The 18,815-nt window shown below is 31.8% G+C and overlaps 1 protein-coding gene across 3 annotated transcripts in view; it reads right to left on the bottom strand.

The window, feature by feature from the left end:
• PRDM15 (PR/SET domain 15) overlaps window positions 1-18,815 on the bottom strand; it is a 149,034-nt gene that overhangs the window by 114,916 nt on the left and 15,303 nt on the right. For 2 of the 3 annotated variants that reach the window (XM_031959188.1, XM_031959186.1), the window contains exons 2-3: window positions 3,926-3,971; window positions 2,047-2,140 (exon numbers count right to left, since the gene is read on the bottom strand). In XM_031959188.1, the coding sequence (XP_031815048.1) occupies window positions 2,047-2,140; window positions 3,926-3,962 (131 nt within the window). In that variant the 5' untranslated portion in view covers window positions 3,963-3,971. Of the gene's footprint in view, window positions 1-2,046; window positions 2,141-3,925; window positions 3,972-5,005; window positions 5,030-18,815 lie in introns of those variants that run through there. The other variant, XM_031959187.1, reaches the window with a different exon arrangement.

Below are 18,815 nucleotides of genomic sequence, written 5' to 3'. Positions count from 1 at the left end.
ATTAGCTAAATTCATATTAGATAATTTAAGAAGTTAGGCACTGGGAGTATATTTTCAGCAATAGAGATGCATAAAAATAATCTATGAAGGCAAATTATGCATTATTTGATAAAATCCTTCAAATACTGAAACAAGAATATTTACCAACTTATACTCTAAAATCTCAACCTTTTGAATTATCATCTGAATTCATTCAAACAAGAAATTATTTTAATTCCCACTATGTACAACATACTATAAGTACTGTGAGAAATTCAAGGATGAAGAAATAATTTATTTCAGTTCAGTCAAGAAATATTTAACAGCAGTTATGTTCCAGGAACTATTAAGTTAAGACATGCAATAATTGAAATAATTTCTGTGCTTACATTTTAATGGCAGAGTTGTTAATACAAACTAAACATTCAAAAAAGAAAAAATGCAAAACTGTCTGAGAGGGGACACTAAGCAGTTGAGAAGATTCAGAAAAATTCAAGGTAGAAGGTGCTTGAGTAGCACTAGGATGAAGATTCTGAGACAGAAGTGCAGAGAAAGAAAGCATAGTCAAGTACTGGGGATTGCCAGTTCAAAGGCCATAATGAATACAAAATATTGTATGTAAAGACACGGAAAAAGCAAGCTTGACTGGATGGCAGACTACTAAGCTATAGATACAAAAATGGAGTATGATATGTGAGAGACAGAGAGAAGGCCAGCCTATCAGGATTGCAGAGTATAAGAGAATGATTATAATATTAAATGAGTTGGAAACACAAAGTGTGGCAAATTTGTATAAAGCTTAAAAGCTAAACAAGAAGTTCATATTTGATCCCAGGAAACTACTGGAGTAGCAATCAAGTCAGAGTGACAGGTTAGATTTCCCCTTAAGGAAACTCACTTTGGCAGCAACATGGCAATAGATTGGAATGAGAAGAGGAGGTTTCAATAGTCTGGCCAAGAGGTAATATTAGCAGGCCTGAACTAAGGTGGAAGCTGTGTGATTAGAGAAGAGGTATAATGAAAGAAATACTATTAAGGTAGAAATAATAGACTTTGGCAGTAACAGAAATTGACAACAATATAATTTATCCATAAATCTTTATCTCTACCTATCTATTTATGATATGAAAAGGAAGGAGTTGAGGATAACATCAAAGTTATAAACCTAGGAGTCTATTTAAAAAAAAAAAGTCAGACAAAAATAGGGAAATTTGCAAATGGGTTGTCAATAGGGGAGGGGAAGAGGAAGAAGTAGTAACAAAATCACACATTTAAACCTGGAATCTACTACATGCAAAACACACTGCTAGATGCTAGTATTATTATGCTAGGGAGAAATTAGATATGAGGAGCCTAATCAAATGATTGTTGTACTTGTCCAGGAAAACTAACAAAGGCCTGAACTAAAGTGATAACCTTAGAAAGCAATCTATGATCAATGATCAGCATATTATATTGAGGTTTTTTAAAAAGCAATAATGGGCTTTTTTTTAAGCTACCCATAGACTCTTAGCAGGTTAACCCTTTTTACAAATGGAATGCATTTTGAAAATATTTGGTCTAAATTAAGGTTGTAATTTACAGCCACAGAATACTATATAGCAAAATTAACAGATTTCAATGATCTGAATTCAGTCATTATTAACACTATGTTATATGTTGTTATCTGAACAGTCATGTCACTGATATCCTGGTACTGGCATAAATTAAATCAGCTCACTGTAGAAAAATAGAATTATAGCTTTCCTTGTCATGGCAAAAAACTATTCAAGTCATACTATGATGAAAATAATTTATGCCTTTTTAGAAATTTTGAGCAAAAGTCTATCTCTAATTGCTCTGTTTAAAACTTTTATGTAACTCGTTCTTTCTTTTTGGAAAGCATAAAAACTCTTTGCTATCTAACTACAGTTGTTAGGCAACCTTGACAAAACTAGAAAAACAGAGGAAAAAAAGATGTTAAAGCTATTTATGTATATATGTATTGTATTCATGTAACTAAGTGTACACAAACATGTAATGTAAACACACACATGTAAAATAAATAACTCACTGGAAGTTGCTCACCTTGCCCTGCTTAATACAAAAGAGTCTTTTACCATCACCACTGGGCCCAATTCTGGACATTCTGAATCATGATACTGACCACAGTCTTCACACCCTGTAAACAGACAAATAGATCTCTTCAAAAGCAGCATACATGGTTACCTATAATTCAACTAGACTGCCAGAAAATCTTAATTAATGCGATAACAAACTTGTAAAAAAGCAGATGTAAAACATGGCTATATGCTGGCTAAGGTTACCTCAGTGAATGAATATTCAGATTACCAAAATAAACAAAACATATGACTCATTTGATCAAGTAAAATATATCTTACATATTCTACTCCATAAATATATAATATTCTCTAAAGAATTACCTATAAATCATTTGTAGTCATTTCTTTGAAAAGAGTAAAATTTATTCCAAAGGGAGGAAAGAAAACACACAAAAAAGTCTGTAATTTCAATTCCTTAGTTATAAATGTAAAATAGTTTTTGTGTTTCTGGTGCCACATCATTTTTCTGACTCAGTGTCTGTAAGTACAAAATTCTATTTACAGCAAGATTGTAAAAAGTCTGTTATGCTAAAACTATTAGTATACAATCTTCCTCATTTAGCATATGAAACTATTTAGCTACTATAAGTTTTTTGTAGCTTTCCTCACTCCCTAAAAAAATCTACCTGTATTTTCAGAAAATACTTTTCCATAAAAAAAAAAGAATCTCTCATAGTTTTATATGATCAATAAAGTTCATTTCAATATTCTTTTGTGTTTGTATGTTTTGTTAAAAATTAAAATAATTTTTCCTATTACATGCAAAAATAATATTTAACATTCTTTTTTTTTTTTTTTTTAATTTTGAAATCCTAATTCTTTCCCTCCCTTCCCCATTCTTTGAGAAGGGAAGCAATTTGGTATAGGTTATACATGTCATGGAAAACATATTTCCCTATTAGTCACATTGTGAAAAAAAATAAAGACCACCTCCCTGCTCCCCACCCCACCCCCCAAAAAAACAAGAAAAATATTTTCAAATAAGTAAAAAAGAAAGTAGGAAAAAGGCTTCGATCTCAATTTAGATTCATCAGTTCTTTCTCTGGAGGATAGCATTTTTCATCATACCTTTGGAAATGCCTTAGATCATTGTATTATTAAGAGTAGCCAAGACATTCACAGTTGATCACTGTACAATGTTGCTGTCACTTATACAATGTTCTTCTGGTTCTACTCACTTCACTTTGTATCAGTTCATATAAGCCTTCCCAGGTTTCTCTGAAAGCATCCTGCTTGTCATTTCTTATAGCACAATAATATTCAATTACAATCATACCACAACTTGTTTAGCCATTCCCCGATTGATAGGCATCCACTCAATTTCCAATTCTTTGCCAATATGAAAAGAACATTAATAAATATTTTTATACATATAAATTCTTTTCCTCTTAAAAAAAAAACAAAAAACCTCTTTGTGATATAGACCTAGTACTACTATTGCAGTGTCAAAGGGTATGCAGTTTTATAGCCTTTTGGACATAGCTTGAAATTGCTCCCCAGAATGGTTGGATCAATTTATAACTCCAATAATGCATCAGAGAATAACGATTTCCCCATATCCCCTCCAACATTTATCATTTTCCTTTTCTGTCATATTAGCCCATCTGACAGATGTAAGGTATTATCTCAGAGTGGTTTTAATTTTCATTTCTCTAATTAGTAGTGATTAAAAGCATTTTTTTTTCCAAGACTATAGCTTTGATTTCATCTTGTTCATATCTTTTGACCATTGGGTCAAAAAAAAAAATTGAAGAATGACTTGTATTCTTATAAATTCTTATAAACTTATAGAGTTCTCGCTATATTTGAGGCATTTCAATACTCTTTGATATGAGAAAACTCACAAATAAACATGGTTTCATCACTGCCATCTTCAGCCATTTCTGAAACCTGTCAAAACAAAAAAAGGAGGAATCAATTAATACCAATGAAAATGACATTTTGAAGGGATCTTTGGATAGCTTGTGGAAATTAGGAAGGTTTAAGGTTTGTAAACCACTTCTTGGGGAAAAAACAGAATAATTCTTTAACATTTTGATGGACTAACAATATAGGTACCCCAACCGTTTGGCACTCTAATAATAATTCATAACTGCTACTAAAGAAGAAATATAATAAAATATAGTTTATAATAATTTATAATTATATGTAATGTATATTATATAGTAATAACAATAAATTACAGCAAAGACAGAAAAGAGGAAATTTAAAAATTACTTTTCTTGAAACTATTTCTTTTTCTCAGATAAGTGACACCTGAAATCCAGTCTAAATGTTTATCTTGACCCTACAGTTTTGTCCTTGACAATGTTAAAAGTATTGGTCACCAGTTCTTCTCTCCTGTCATTGAGATAGAAGTCCCATCCTTTTTTCTATGTCTGATAACAAATCCTACCAAGTGCAAAGTAAATATTTCTCTAGAAATATCTCCCCCCCCCCACTTTTCTTTGAAAGATTTACTTTTTCTATCTATACCTCTTCTGTGAAATATATCACTTATCTATCCTAAGTTATCAGAAAATTGATTGTTTACCTTAAGTGGTGTGAAATGTTATAAAAACTAAATCTGGAAATTAAAGCAGCTATCAACAGTTATCTTAGCATGCTACTACATTTCTTTGTTTTTAGTTTAGTATCCTCTTTTAACCAGTCATTCAGTGGATTTCCCCTTTGTAAAGAAAATTCTCCAACATACTTTGCAAATATTATTTTCAGAACAACCCTAGAAGCTAAGTGTTATGATTATTAGCATTTTTGTAGATGAGGCAGGAAGAAGTTGAATGTTGAGGTAAGATGCAAATTTGAGTCCTTGCCTCCAAGTCTGATGCTAATAGAGCATTCGATTATGTCCACACTCAACTCCTTTCCTAATAAACAATGTTTTTAAATATCACATGATTACTTTAAATAATTTATTCATTTACCTATTCTGTCTGTTGTTCAGTCACATTCGACTTTTTGTGATCTCACTTGGGGTTTTCTTGGCAAAGGTGCTGGTGTGATTTGCCATTTCCTTCTTCAGCTCATTTTATAGATGAGGAAACCTAAGTAAAAAGGGTTAAATAACTAATCCAAGGTCACAGTGCTAGGATCTGAGGCCAGATTTGAATTCAGAAAGATAAATCTTTCTGATTCTAGGCCTGGCACTCTACCCACTATACCACCTAGTTGCCCCTATTTATTTTATAGGCATTTATTATATCTCCCTATCTCTGCCCCATCAATTGATAATTAAAAATTTTTTAAACGAATATGGACAATTTACCCCAAAATTTTTTTCCACCTTGACTATGATTGAAAATGTATAGTTTCAATCATTCCTTGAAAGATGGTTTGAGACTTTTTTTAAAATTACAATTTTCAGATGAAATAATTTTTAGATATCGCCTCTTAACCATTTTTCTACTTTATTAGTTTTTAATTATATTCTTGCATTTTCTTGTTTTTTCAATCTTTTGATTTTAAGATTTCTTGCTGTCTCAGTAAGGTATTTCCTATTTTGCCCTTTTTAATTTTTAGACCATTCAGTGAAGTTTTCTACCATCTGTTCCAAGGTCTCAATTCTCCCTGACATGTTCTTCCCAACTATTGAATTGTTTCATTTCTTTCAGGCACTCTTATAATCCTGATCTACTGGATTGTATGTGGCTAATTTTCAAGCAGACAGCTATGGTTCAATTTCTATTAATTTAATAGTAATAACTGAGACCTCTGAGAAGTTCAATAGGTTCATAGTGAATTAAATACTTGATTCTCCTTTAGTCTTGGTTTCTTCTGATTATTCCACTGCAGACTTATGGCTAAAGATTAGAAACAAATCCTTCTTCTGCTCTTGAGCTCAGAGCCATTATACTGTGGTAAACCTCCTTGTCAGCCCCATTTTTGAGTCCATAGACCTCTCTACCTCCTAAACTGCCCTAGCCTGTAAAAATGACTCCTTGTAACTTTTTCTTGGCTTTCCCAATCAAAATCCAGTCTGGTATGTTTTTTTTAAAGATGGCTCTGGTAGAATTATGTTGTTTGATTCTTACTCCATTACCTTGACTCTGACTTCATTTTTTAAAAGAATATTAGCCTATTCTCAATCTTTGTGCTTCTTAACTTGTCACTAGCCTTTGACACTCAATAACCCTCTTCTCTGTAAGACTGTCTTCTTTCTAATTTTTCTGACATCACTTTCTTCTGGTTTGTTCCTTATATGTCTGACTGTTCCTTTTCAATTTCTTTTGCTGGATCTTCAATTAGGTCATCCTCATTAGCCATGGATCTATCCTGGAATTTCTTTTTTTCTCTGTCTCAAATTGATTTTTTTTTTTAATTAAAGCTTTTTATTTTTCAAAACATATGCAAGGATAATTCTTCGACATTAACCTTTGCAAATCCTGAAATTTCTTTTCTTCCCCATCTATTCTATTTCATTTGATGGTCTTATTATCTCTCATGGATTCAATTATTATTTCTATTCTCCAATCTATTTATCCAATTCTCAGAGCTTTACTGACCTCAAACCCTGCAATTTTCAACTGGCTTTTGGACAGCTCAAATTCTATGTCTTACAGACATCCTAAATCAATGTACCCCAAACTAAACTCATATATGTATGTGTATATATATATATATATATATATATATATATATACACACACACACACATACCCCCCATAAAGCTGGCAGAGTCAAGAGGCTGAGAGAATCCAGTTCCTCTCCATCATAACAAAAGACATATTCTGATGAAGCACTCATAGAAAATAACATAATGTTTACAACATAATCTAACAACATGAACAACTTCTAGATGTTTTCAAAGTCTAGTTTGCTTGCATTTCCAAAACAACATGAAAAAGGGAGAGTGGAAGGAAACTAATTTACATGAAGAAATGGCTTTGTTCATCACAACCCAGCAATCAAGACCCACTATTTCTTACAAAAACCACCTCTCTTACTATTATCTTCAATTTATCCTATATATAGCATATTTGCAAGTTGTCTTCCCAAATTTGGCTGTGAGTTCCTTGAGTTAGGGACTATTTTTGGGGGTTTCTTTTTATCTTGAATACTTAATATAGTGTCTGGTACATAGCAGCAGCTTAATGAATATTTAGTGATGGACTGAAACCATAAATGCCACCAATACCAATATCCAACTGAGACCAAAAATGTCTGAATGTAATTTGGCAAGTGAAAACTTATTAAGTATAATGATTGCATGTCAAATCCACGAGAGCTCTATTTTTATGCATTCTGTTATTGAAGTTATGATATGTCACAATGATTTTAAAATTCAAGAGCTGAGAATATGAATTATCATTCTCCACTAATAGGAAGTCATTTACTAGCTAATTTTAATTCCCCCTCCCAAAAAAAGCAATATTGTAACTGACCAATACTGAAATTCAAAAAAATTAAAACTTTCATATTCTTTTAAGTTTATAGAATGAAGTTAAAAAAAAAAAAAAGATAGTGTTTTTTCTTAATTAAAGAAATGGCCAAGGCATTTCTGCAGACTTATCAACTCAGAAATTCTGACAAATCTAACATTACAATGTGTCCCTCCAAGCATTATGGAAACACTATTCACCTTCTTTCCTAAATAAAGTTCTAAATTCACTCAATCCATCTATATACAATATGCAGGGAAAAAATGAGTGCTTTTGAAATCAGAAGAATGTATAAGTTACTGGTTGCAGACCTGCCACTACTTCAAAATGAAACAAAACTGGCAATGATTACTAACCTTTCAAGAGGATAGGACAATTTAAATTTAATTAGGATAAATGTATAGTACTTTACAAAAAATCCATAGCACAAATATAGAATTTAGGAGCCACTATCTATTAGGCTTTGGTGAAATGCAAGCTCAGTATAAGTCAACAGTATGATATCACAGGCACAATTAAATCAATCTTTTTGTTGTTGTTCAGTCATTTCAGTCCAATTGTTTACAACCCCATTTGGGTTTTCTTAGCAAAGACATCTGAATTCAGGAAGATGAATCTCACTGACTCCAGGCCTGGGACTCTATTCTCTGCACCATCTAGCTACTCCAAATTAGTCTCAGTTTGCAATAAATTAGAATGCAGTATCTAGAATGAAAGGGATAAATGACCAATTCCACTCACAAAATCACAGAAGCTAAGTGTTTTTAGAAAGTTATCTAGATAAATGGTCAAAGGATATGAACAATTTTCAGCTAAAGAAATTGAAACTATTTCTAGTTATATGAAAAGGTGCTCCAAAACACCATTGATCAGAGAAATACAAATTAAAACAACTCTGAGATACTACTACACACCTCTCAGACTGGCTAAGATGACAGGAAAAGATAATGATGAATGTTGGAGAGGATGTGGGAAAACTGGGACACTGATACATTGTTAGTGGAATTGTGAACAGACTCAACCATTCTGGAGAGCAATTTGAAATTATACTCAAAAAGTTATCAAACTGTGCATACTCTTTGACTCAGCAGTGTTTCTAATGGGCTTATATCCCAAAGAGATCTTAAAGGAGGGAAAGGGACCCACATGTGCAAAAATGTTTGTGGCAGCCCTTTTTGTAGTGTCAAGAAACTGGAAACTGAATGGATGCCCATCACTTGGAGAATGGCTGAATAAATTGTGGTATATGAATGTTATGGAATATTATTGTTCTGTAAGAAATGACCAGCAGGATTATTTCAGAAAAGCCTGGAGAGACTTGCATGAACTGATGCTAAGTGAAGTGAGCAGAAGCAGGAGAACATTATACATGGCAACAACAAGATTATATGATAATCAATTCTGACGGACATGGCTCTCTTCAACAATGAGAGGATTTAAACCAATTCCACTTGTTCAGTGATGAAGAGAGTCATCTATACCCAGACAGAGGACCATGGGAACTGAGTGTGGACCACAACATAGCATTTTCATGCTTTCTGTTGATGTTTGCTTGCATTCTGTTTTCCTTCTAAAGTTGTTTTTTTCTTTCTAGATCCAATTTTTCTTGTGCAACAAAATAAATGTATAAATATGTATACATATATTGGATGCAACATATATTTTAACATGTATTGGACTACCTGCCACATAGGGGAAGGGGGAGGAGGGGAAGGAGGGAAAAATTTGGACATTCATTGTTTTGTAAATTAAAAAGCTTTAATTTTAAAAAGTTATCTAGATTAATTAGTATATGAAAGAATAGTTACTATATTACATACTCATAAAGTGACTATTCAAGCTCTATTTGAAGACCTCCAAAGAGGGTAAATCCACCAACTCCTGAGGTACTTTCTATTTTTAAATATATACTTATTTTTGGAAGTTTATCCTGCCATCAAATCTATATTTTACTCTTCAAACTTTCTTCCTGTTTCTCCTAGTTCTTCCCTCTAGAGCCAGTCAATATGTCAGCAAGGATTGATTAAGTGTATTATACATAGGGCAATGTTAAATACTGAGGAAACTAAGGACAAAAAGAAATCCCACTTCTTGTTCTTAAGAAGCTCACTGTCTAATGGGGGAAACAACTTGCAAACAGCTATCTACAAACAATATAAAAGATAGGATAAATGGTAGATAATCAATAGAGAGAAAACACTAATCTAGCTGAGACTAAGAATGTCTGAAAGTAATTTGACAAATGAAAAATTAAATATAAAAAATTACATGTCATAATATATAATAACTGAGCAACTTGGTGGTGCAGTGGTTTGGAATCAGCAAGACTCATCTCCCTGAGTTCAAATTCAATCTTGGATATTTATTAGTTAGTGAGCTGGGCAAATTACTTAATCCTGTTTAACTCAGTTTCATTATGTGTAAAATGAGCTGGAAAAGGAAATGTCAAACCACTTCAATATCTTTACCAAGAAAAGTCCAAAAGGGGTCACAAAGAATTAGACACAACTGAAACAAATGAACAGCAAAATTTTATGTCAAATCCAGAAGAGCTCCTCTCTACTATTATGAATTAATTCTATTATTGAACTCAAGTGATATGACAATCCCTTTGAAATTCACAAGCTCAGAATAGGAATTAAAGGGATTACTGTATATAGTAGGTACTTAATAGATTCTTGTTGACTTCCTAACTAGAATTAAGGAGGAAAGTAAAAGTCTTCTGGTAAAAGATATGATTTTAGTTGAAATCTTGAAAGAAAACAAAGAAACAAAGAACTGAGATGAAGGAGAAAAAAATTTCACATGGTGAAAATGTATAGAATAAGGAGATGAATTATTTTGTGCAAAGAAAAACATTAAGGTTAGTGTCATTGGACTGAAGAGTATTTGATAGGGACCAAAGCATTAAAAACAGTGGATGGGTAAGAGGGAACCAGCTTATGAATAGCTCTGAATACTGAACAGTGTTTTAAACTTGTAGGGATAATAGATAAACACTGGAGATTATTAAGCAGAGGCTATCATGGTAAAAACTTACTATCCCAATAATAACCTGTTTCCCTTAAAGTCCTCAATAGTAAAATGGGGATAATAATAGGACCTACTTCATAGGGATGTTGTGAGGATTAAATGAGCTAATATTTGTAATGTGCTTAACAGCGCCTGGCACATAGTGGCACCATATAAATGCTTATTTCCTTTTCCTTCACCATTTTGTTAGATGAATAGAAGATGAAATAGAGAAAAACTTCAGGCAAAAGACCAATCAACAGGTTCCTCCAGTAGTCCAGGCTAGAGTTACTGGGAGCCTGCATCAGGATTGTAACAATGTCAAAGAAAGAAGGGCATATTACAAAGGTAGAAATGATAGGATTTGGCAACAGATTGTCAGGGAGGCTAGGGACAATAATGGTGCCCTCAACAGCAATAACGAAGTTAGAAAAGATGAATGTAGTTTTGGACATGATATTAATAGAAGTAGACATAATACCAGCACTTTCTTACTTAATATTTTATGAGGCACTCACAAATCAGTGCAGAGTTTACCAAAGGACCCTTACAAAGTAAGGATATGCAACAAGGATATAATAGCATTTCACTGCTCAGGACATAAGGAGACACCTAGTGTCTATACGGTAAGAGTATGATAACTCCAATGTCTATAGGATAAGAAGAGTATAATAATTGGAATAGTTTTCACAAATACACCAAGTCAACGAGTCTCTAATTGCACATGCATGGGGCTTTTGAAGCCTTTAAATGAAAGTTGGAAGGGGAAAGAAGGGACAATCAGTTCCTGAAACCACTTTGTCTCCTTTCAGGAAAAACCAATTTCTACCAAAGGAAGATCAAAAAAGATGAAGATCAAGTGAATTGATTAGGGAGATGTAAAAGAAATGCCTTGCCACAGTGAAAGCCCAGTTGAGATTGTGTAACATACATTTGTAGTGGATCTAGGCTATATACTTTTATTATTTTCTCCAGTTTTGTTCAGCATAACATCAATAAGAGTGAAGGGCAAAATAGAACAAGTCTCATCCCTAGGTCACATGGCAATGCTTCAAAAACTACCACATAACTATTATGTTCTCTCTGACTTTGATTTTCTCCAGGCTAAATACATCCAGTTCCTTTTAATTGAATTTTATCTGGCATGAACTCAAAAGTCCTTCACCATTCCAGTTGTCCTCATCTGTAAAAATCCCCAACTTATCAATGCCCTTCTTAAATAAACACTAACCTAAACTGATACAATATTCTTGATGAGGTCTGACAAAAGTGCAATACAGTGAGTTTATTATCTATGTAATATAATAAAAAAATAAAATGATAAATAAAGAAGTTAGGCCTCTCTTAATGTAGCACAAGAATGCATTAGCTTTTTCAGTTATCACATCATATTGCTGTCGCATATTGAGCTTAAAGAGTACAAAAAAATACCCAGATCTTTCTTCATAACAACTATAGCTCTCCATATTGACTCCATCTTATATGTGAGCTAATTTTTTTTTTTTTTAGGTTAAAGTAGAAGACTGGCCTTTATCTCTACTGAATGCTATCTTATTTGATTCAACTCTAATCTCAAGGCTATCAAAAAACTTTTGAATTAACTATTTTCTAGTATAATGGCTTCCCGGAATTGTGTCATTTGAACATTTAATAAGCATACATTCAGTTTATTCTTGTTATTCAGTCATTTCAGTTGTATCATTCGAATAATGAATTATTTATTCTTGTTCAATCATTTCAGTTGTGTCCATGTCTTCATGACAACATTTGGAATTTTCTTAACAAAAGATATTTGAATTGTTTGCTATTTCCTTTTCCAGTTCATTTTACAAGGTTAAATAACTTGCCCAGGGTAACACATTTGAAATTAGGTCTCAGCACTCTATCCACAGCACCACCTTGTTTCTTGTCCTTATACCAGCTAGCTACGCCTTTATCAGTCATTAATAAAAATGTTAGGAATGGAATCAAATTAAGGTCCCTGGATACTGGAGACCTCTTGCATTAGAAGACAACAAACATTAATAATTATTTACTCTAAAGGAGTTTGGCCACCCAGCCAATTCTCTATTCATTTGATTGTATTAACATCTAATCCATCTCTCTCTATCCTCTCCACAGGAATAACACAAATGCTTTTCTAAAATCTAGGTAAACTACATCCACATTTTCCTCATCTACTAATTTAGAAATCCTGTCAAAAAAGGAATTTAGTTCAATCTGGTATGACTTGTTCTCAATCAATCCCTTTACTTTCTATATCCTAAAAATTCTGACACTCTAATTTAGCCTATCTCACCAATCTCAAAACACTTTCATCATCAACAACAACAAAAGAAACAACACATCAGTGAACTGGGTTATACAATCAAAAATAAAGACTAGACAAATAACAAATGAAAAAGTCCCAATTAAACACCAATGTAAAAATTCTAAAAAGCACAACAAATGAACAAAATCACTAGAAACAATTTTGTCCAAATATGTCAACAAAAATGGCTTTTAAAAATACTTATAATGTATTGGTCAACCTTCCTGGGAAAAGGGTGTGGGGAAGGAGGGGAATAATTGGAACAAAAAGTCTTGCAATTGTCAATGCTGAAAAATTACCCATGCATATATCTTGTAAATAAAAAAGCTATAATAAAAAAATAAAATAAAATATATGTGAATATTTTTAGAATACCAGATTAATACAACAAAAACTACAAGATTTAAACAATCCAATTTTCTAAAAAGAAACTATGGTAAAACAAGTTATAAACAGATTCCCAAAGGGAAAAACAAAACAACCACAAAATAAACAAGGACAAGAGGAATTGACAAGTGAATTCAGCATTTAAACATTAAAAAAACCAATCACAAATGCTTCATAAACTGCTTGAAAAAATAAAAAAGGAAGAAAATCTTTCCAAATTCCTTCAATGTTTCAAGGGCCATTCCAACCAAGGGGACATAAATCAGAGAAAGAAAACTATATTAATACTCCTAATAAATATCATTGTAAAAATTTTAAATAAAATATTAGTAGAGGCTACACCAATAAAAAGGTTGTACACTATGGCCAGATAGGACTTATGCCAGGAATGTAAGGTTGGTTCAATATTAAGAAAACTATAAACATAAGACACCATACACCATCTTGTTAACAATTTAATGAAAATCATATCACAACTACAAAGACAGAAAAAGCTTTTTACAAAGTATAACAATTCCTGTCAAAAATACTAAAAAATAAAAAACACAAGAATAAATGTAATCTTTCCTTAAAATGGTAAACTACATCTGTCCAAAAAGAAGGGGTAGCAATAAAAGGAATGGAAATAAGTTTGAAGCCATTCCAATAAAATCTGGGGTAAAGCAAAGATGTCCATTATCACCACTAAAATTTGACATAATCAAAAAATTTTTAAAGTAAAAAATTTGACATAATCCTAGAAGTGCTGGCAATAGCAATTAGAAAAGAAAAATAAACAAAAGTAAAGAGTAAAGAAAACTATGCTTTTGTAGATGGCATAATACTATATGTAAAACATAACACAAGTAAAGCACTAGAGAGCCAATTTAAATGATTAACTGAAACTATAAATAAGTTCAGCAAAGTAATAAAGTATAAAACAAAAGCACACAAAGCATTAGGCCTTTCTAAATAAAACCTGAAGGGAAGTAATAGAAGAGAGGTAATAATGTATAAAATACATTATCATCAACCACCAAGGTAGCACATAGAACAATTACAAATACAATTACAAAAACTTTTTTACAGAAAAACAGGTCAAAATATTATAAATTATTATGGCTTATATTATTTATATGAAGCATATTTATTTAGCATATGTTATTATAATATATTACTGTTAATATAACTATAATAGTTATAAGAATAACAAGACAAAATAAATTACAAAACTAATCTGGAGGCTAAAAAGTCAAGATTCTCTAAGAATAATGGGGAAAGTGGAAAAAGAAACTGGTTTAGCAGCATGGCAAATCACAAACTTTTCTATAAAATCGTACTCACAAAAATGACTTGGCAATAGTTAAACAATGGCAAGGTTAATCAATGATTCATTATACAACATATAAAAGCAAAAAATAATATAGTGTCTAATGAAGTCAATGACAGAAACTATTGACACAGAAACTATTAGTGAATAGACAAAATCTTGTTGCAAAGACAGAAAGCAATCTGGCAGAAATTAGGCTTCAGTTAAAATTTCAAACCAGATACCACAATAAACTCTACACTAATTCATGACCTAGACAAAAAGATAACATAATAAAAAAATTTGAATAAGACAACAAAAACAAATAAAAATTATTAACAACCATAGAAAAAGATGCTCCAAATAATAAGAGAATGTCAATCAACACAATCTCTTGCTGTCAAGTTTCATCTCACATAAAGTAAATTGACAAAGGTAGTAACAAAACATTTCCCATAGTCAGTGTGGGGTTACAGAAAGACAAATATACTAATGCTGATGGAATTATGAATTGGTGCAATTCAAGAAAGCAAGAACATAATTAAAATGCCCCTACCCTTTGATCTACAGATTTCACTGCTAGATATATGTTCCCAATGACAAAAAGAAAAAGGCATCATTTACACCAAAATATTTTGGTAGCACTAAAATAACAAAATCTTTTTGTGCCTGCCCTAAATATGTAAAATGAAAATCTTTTTTTTGTGCTAGAAAAGAACTGAAATAGAAAAGGTGACCACTGATTAATTGAAGAATGGCTAAATAAATAGTGTTACACAAACAAAACAGAATTACTTACTGTACCACAAAAATTGACCAACAAAGAGAAGCATAGAAAGATATGTTTGACCTAATAGAAAGTAAAGTAAGCAGAGCCAGGAAAACAAATGCAATCACTACAATAACTGTAAATAATAAGAACATAAATGAGCTCACAAAATAACAAAATAAGAACAATTAAATAATAATGACTGAATGTTGTGAAATTAGCATGATGGAAATAAAGAGAACTAAAACTTCAGATTTTTTTTGATGCATATATTCATTTTGCTGCATTTTTTTCTTTTCTTCTTTGTTATAAGGATAGACTCTCTAGGAAGGAATGGAAAAAGAATACAAGGAAAATTTCAATGACAAAAAATTTATGATATAGCAAATCTTTTTTTTTTTTTTTGGGGGGGGGGGAGTTCTACCTGCTTATATTATGGAGAAGAGCATGTGCCAGGAACAGGAGAGTTGGAGGAAAAGAAAGTTGTACGAGCAGGGCCAAGAGATCATTATATGCTTCAACAACAATACTATATGATGACCAATTCTGATGGACCTGGACATTCTCAGCAATGAGATGAACCAAATCAGTTCCAATGGAGCAGTAATGAACTGAACCAGCTACACCCGGCAAAAGAACTCTGAGAGATGACTAAAAACCATTACATTGAATTCCCAATCCCTATATTTTTTCCCACTGCATTTTTGATTTCCTTCACAGGTTAATTGTACAATATTTCAGAGTCTGATTCTTTTTGTACAGCAAAATAACGGTTTGGTCATGTATACTTATTGTTTATCTAATTTATATTTTAATATATTTAACATCTACTGGTCATCCTGCCATCTGAGGAAGGGAGTGGGGGGAAGAAGGGGAAAAATTGGAACAAGAGGTTTGGCAATTGTCAATGCTGTAAAGTTACCCATACATATAACCTGTAAATAAAAGGCTATTAAAATAAAATTTAAAAAAAGAAAGAAAATTGTAAAAATGGGAGCCATAATATCTATGGTTTCTGTGAATTCTGAAACAAAGTTTATCCATTCCCCTAACCTTGAAAATAAAACATCATAAACATGGAGTGTTCGGGGAAAGGAGGAGGGAAAAAAAAATCACAGAATTAAAACTTGGAAAAAAAAGTAGAACAAATATCTTTCAGAGCCATAACTAAGTGGTAAATTCTTAACCAAAGGATGAAGATGATTACTACATATAAAATCAATAATTTCACATACATAAAATAGAATTTTTTTTTTCAAGAATAAAAATTCAACTAGGATAAGGGGGAAAATTATCAACTCTTTTATAAGGGTCTGACATTTAAGATATATAAGCAACTAACAGAAATAATAATGATAACGATAGTTATCATATCTATAGTACATTGCCAAATATTTTAAACATTATTTCATACAATCTTCACAAAAATCCTAATAAAGTAGGGTGATATTTTTAATCTCTAATGTACAGAAGATGAAATGGAGGTTAAGAGAGGTTAAATGAATTGCCTAATGCCATACAGCTAGTAAATGTCTGAGGCTGGATTTTCAATTAGGTCTTTACATCAAATTGAGTGCTCTATTCACTGTTGCCTTAAATATATGGCAAAAATCTATGTCAAAAATAAAAAATTTCCAACTATCAAAAAATATAAAAAATTCTCCAAAACACTGCAAATCAAAATACTTCTTAGGTTTCACTATGAGCAATGTGACAATAGTCAATATTGCAAAGCATATGGAAAGATAGGCATATTAATGCATTGTTCTTGGAGTTATAAACTGATCTAACATAATTTAGAATTATATAAATAAAATAACTAAAATGCCCATATGTTTTGACCCAAAAATCCTATTCTTAAGCACGTATCCTAAAAAGGCCAATGACAAAAACAAAGATTCCATGTACACCAACCAAAATATTAATAGAAGGCCTTTTTGTAGTTATAAAAACTGGAAACAAAAAGGTTCCTATTGACTTGATATATGGCCAAATAAAGTATGTACATAAATGTAACGGAATATTATTGTGCTATCAGCAACAATTAATATAAGGAATAAGGAGAAGCAAAAGAAGGCTTATAAGAACTGATACAAAGTAAATGGAAATGACAGCAAAATGAATGAAATGATACAATGAAATTATGATGTATAATCATAATTTATAACTACGAATAATTATAATCATACATAATTTAAAAATTTTCCCTTAAAGAAGATATGATGGCATTTCCCCCAGTTATTTTCAAAGGTGGGAGACTACAGGCATGAAACACTCTGATACACATACATGGTCATACGTTTCCCATATGTTGATTAGTTTTGCTAAACTGTTTTTGCTAAACTGTTTTCTTTTCTTCTTCGTACTAAGGGACTACAATTTGAGGGAGGGGAGGAGAGAAATACTTTGGAAAATGTAGATATAATGAATTAATAATGCTGAATGAAATAAGCAGAACCAGGAGAATATTGTACACAGTAACAAAATTATGTGATGATCAACTACAACAGACTTGGCTCTTCTCAGCAATGTGATGATTCAAGGCGATCCCAACAGACTTGGGACAGAAAATGTTATCTGTATCCAGAGAGAGAACTATGGAGATTGAAAGTAGATTGAAGTATATAGTATTTTCACCATTTTGTTTGGTTATGTTTCTTTCTTGTGGTTTTTTCCCTCTTGGTCTGATTTTTCTTGCACATTACAAATATGGAAATATTTTTTTAAAGGATTGCACATATTTAACCTAAATGTGTGTGTGTGTATATATATATATATATATATATATATATATATATATATATATATACATATATATATATGAGTATAGATTTTAAAAGATTAATAAAATATTTATAGATTTTAAAAGAACAGACGGCTCTTGGGGGCAAGGACTCTCTCACATGTTTGTGGGATATTTTTTTAATCTCCAAAGCCTAAAATAACTGTCTTAGTCACACTGTATGAGTTCAGAACCTGATTCCAAGGCCATTTCTTCATAAACTGTGCCACAATAACACCTCTATATTACTTTTATCTTAATGCAGCCTAAATCCAATTAGTTAGTTTTCTTGGCTCTTGAATCACAGTAACCTTGCTGTCCAGTTAAACCCCCAGAGTAGTTAGAAAGATAAACTACTAGAAATCTTACACAGCCTCTCTTAATTATAATACCTTCCCTCTCTTATTTATTTCCTAATATACAGTTAGTGTGTGGGTGTAGGGGTGTGGATGTGGGTATGGGTATGTGTGGGTGTTAGATTGTAAGTTTCTGGAGGTCAGAAGCTGTCTTTTGATTCTTTTGTATCCTGGGCACTTAATAAATTACTAAAATTTATAAATAAATTTTATATTTTATATATATTTATATATGAATTTTATAAATAAATAAAATAAATTACTCAGTCAAAAAGATCTGTTATATAGGCTGTATGACCCCAGGAAAATCACTTTTTCTTCTACCTTAGATAATTCTCTAAAATGATAAGATATTAAATTACAGTCTGATGTTGACCGATAGAAGATAGTTCCCCACACTGGGAGCTCCCTATTCCAATGAAATCATCAGCCTAGTATATATCTCTCTCTC

This window comes from Sarcophilus harrisii, chromosome 3, assembly GCF_902635505.1.
Source record: "Sarcophilus harrisii chromosome 3, mSarHar1.11, whole genome shotgun sequence".
Lineage (NCBI taxonomy): Eukaryota > Metazoa > Chordata > Mammalia > Dasyuromorphia > Dasyuridae > Sarcophilus > Sarcophilus harrisii.
This window is presented reverse-complemented; position numbering and strand designations above follow the sequence as displayed.